At 63.8% G+C, this 1,073-nt stretch overlaps 1 protein-coding gene across 1 annotated transcript in view; it reads left to right on the forward strand.

Annotated features, from left to right (window-relative positions):
- The window catches only part of GSE1 (Gse1 coiled-coil protein), a 402,812-nt gene that overhangs the window by 384,639 nt on the left and 17,100 nt on the right, over positions 1-1,073 (forward strand). Inside the window, exons 9-10 of the mRNA XM_010850869.1 lie at positions 26-484; positions 1,000-1,069. Of these exons, the coding sequence (XP_010849171.1) occupies positions 26-484; positions 1,000-1,069 (529 nt within the window). The remainder of the gene's footprint in view (positions 1-25; positions 485-999; positions 1,070-1,073) is intronic.

Here is a 1,073-nt window from a genome sequence, read left to right on the forward strand (position 1 = left end):
TCTGTCCACCGCTTTCGGTCTCCAGTGGACGCCGAGTTTTTTCTTGGCGCGTTAGCAAAAACAACCTGGCCCCTGGCCCCTCCCCATTGGGAGGGGGAGAACCCCGGGCTCACGTGTGAGCGCCTCGCTCCTGGGGGTTCTTCCCACTACGGAGGTCACATCCCCGTCCTTACCTCCAGGCTGCAGGTGGACGAGGAGCTGAGGCGGGAGAGGGAGCGCGAGCGCGAGCGGGAGGCTGACCGCGAGCGCGAGAAGGAGCGGGAGCGTGAACGTGAGAAGGAGCGCGAGCGCGAAAAGGAGCTGGAGCGCGAGAAGGAGCGGGAGCTAGAGCGCCAGCGGGAGCAGCGCGCCCGCGAGAAGGAGCTGCTGGCCGCCAAGGCGCTGGAGCCGGCCTTCCTGCCCGTGGCCGAGCTGCATGCGCTGCGGAGCCACGCCGCTGAGGAGCGGGCCAAGCCCTCGGAGCAGCTCACCCCGACCCGCGCAGGTACCCGGGGAGGGGCGGGCCCCAGGGCAGCCGCACGCCATGTGATCAAGCCTGGTGGGCGGGGATGGGGGCAGGGGACGGCCCGGACCGGGAGCCGAGAACAGGGACGTCGGCTGGCAGGATTCAGACTTGGTGTGAAGGCCGGTAGATAACTGAGATTGTGTACTGTACTTAGATTGTGCGCCATAGCACAACCAAATTTTTAGAGATGATAGCTTGGAGTATTTAGCCTTAGTTTTTAGTGTACTTTATTTTACTAAAACAGTGAATTTGCACAGCAGCCTAACTTTCATTCTTAACATACTTTAATCTCACTATATTTACGTACAACCTTAGTCTGCACGGTTGTCTAACCACTGGCTCAGGTCCGCTCTGCTGCGTCAGACAGGAGGGACCCCCGGGGAGCAGCCGTGTCCTGCCCGGCCCCACGGAAAGGGGGCGCCCTTCTCTGAGGGGGCGGGGCTGAGCCAGGCGCTAGGACCCCGCCCCGCCCTGACGGCCTCTCTTGCCCACAGAGAAGTTGAAGGACGCGGGCCTACAGGTGCCCAAGCCCGTGCAGCACCCCCTGCACCCGGCGGCCGCCCCGCCC

The sequence above is a fragment of the Bison bison genome, unplaced genomic scaffold (genome assembly GCF_000754665.1).
Source record: "Bison bison bison isolate TAMUID 2011002044 unplaced genomic scaffold, Bison_UMD1.0 scf7180017864295, whole genome shotgun sequence".
In the NCBI taxonomy this organism is placed as follows: domain Eukaryota; kingdom Metazoa; phylum Chordata; class Mammalia; order Artiodactyla; family Bovidae; genus Bison; species Bison bison.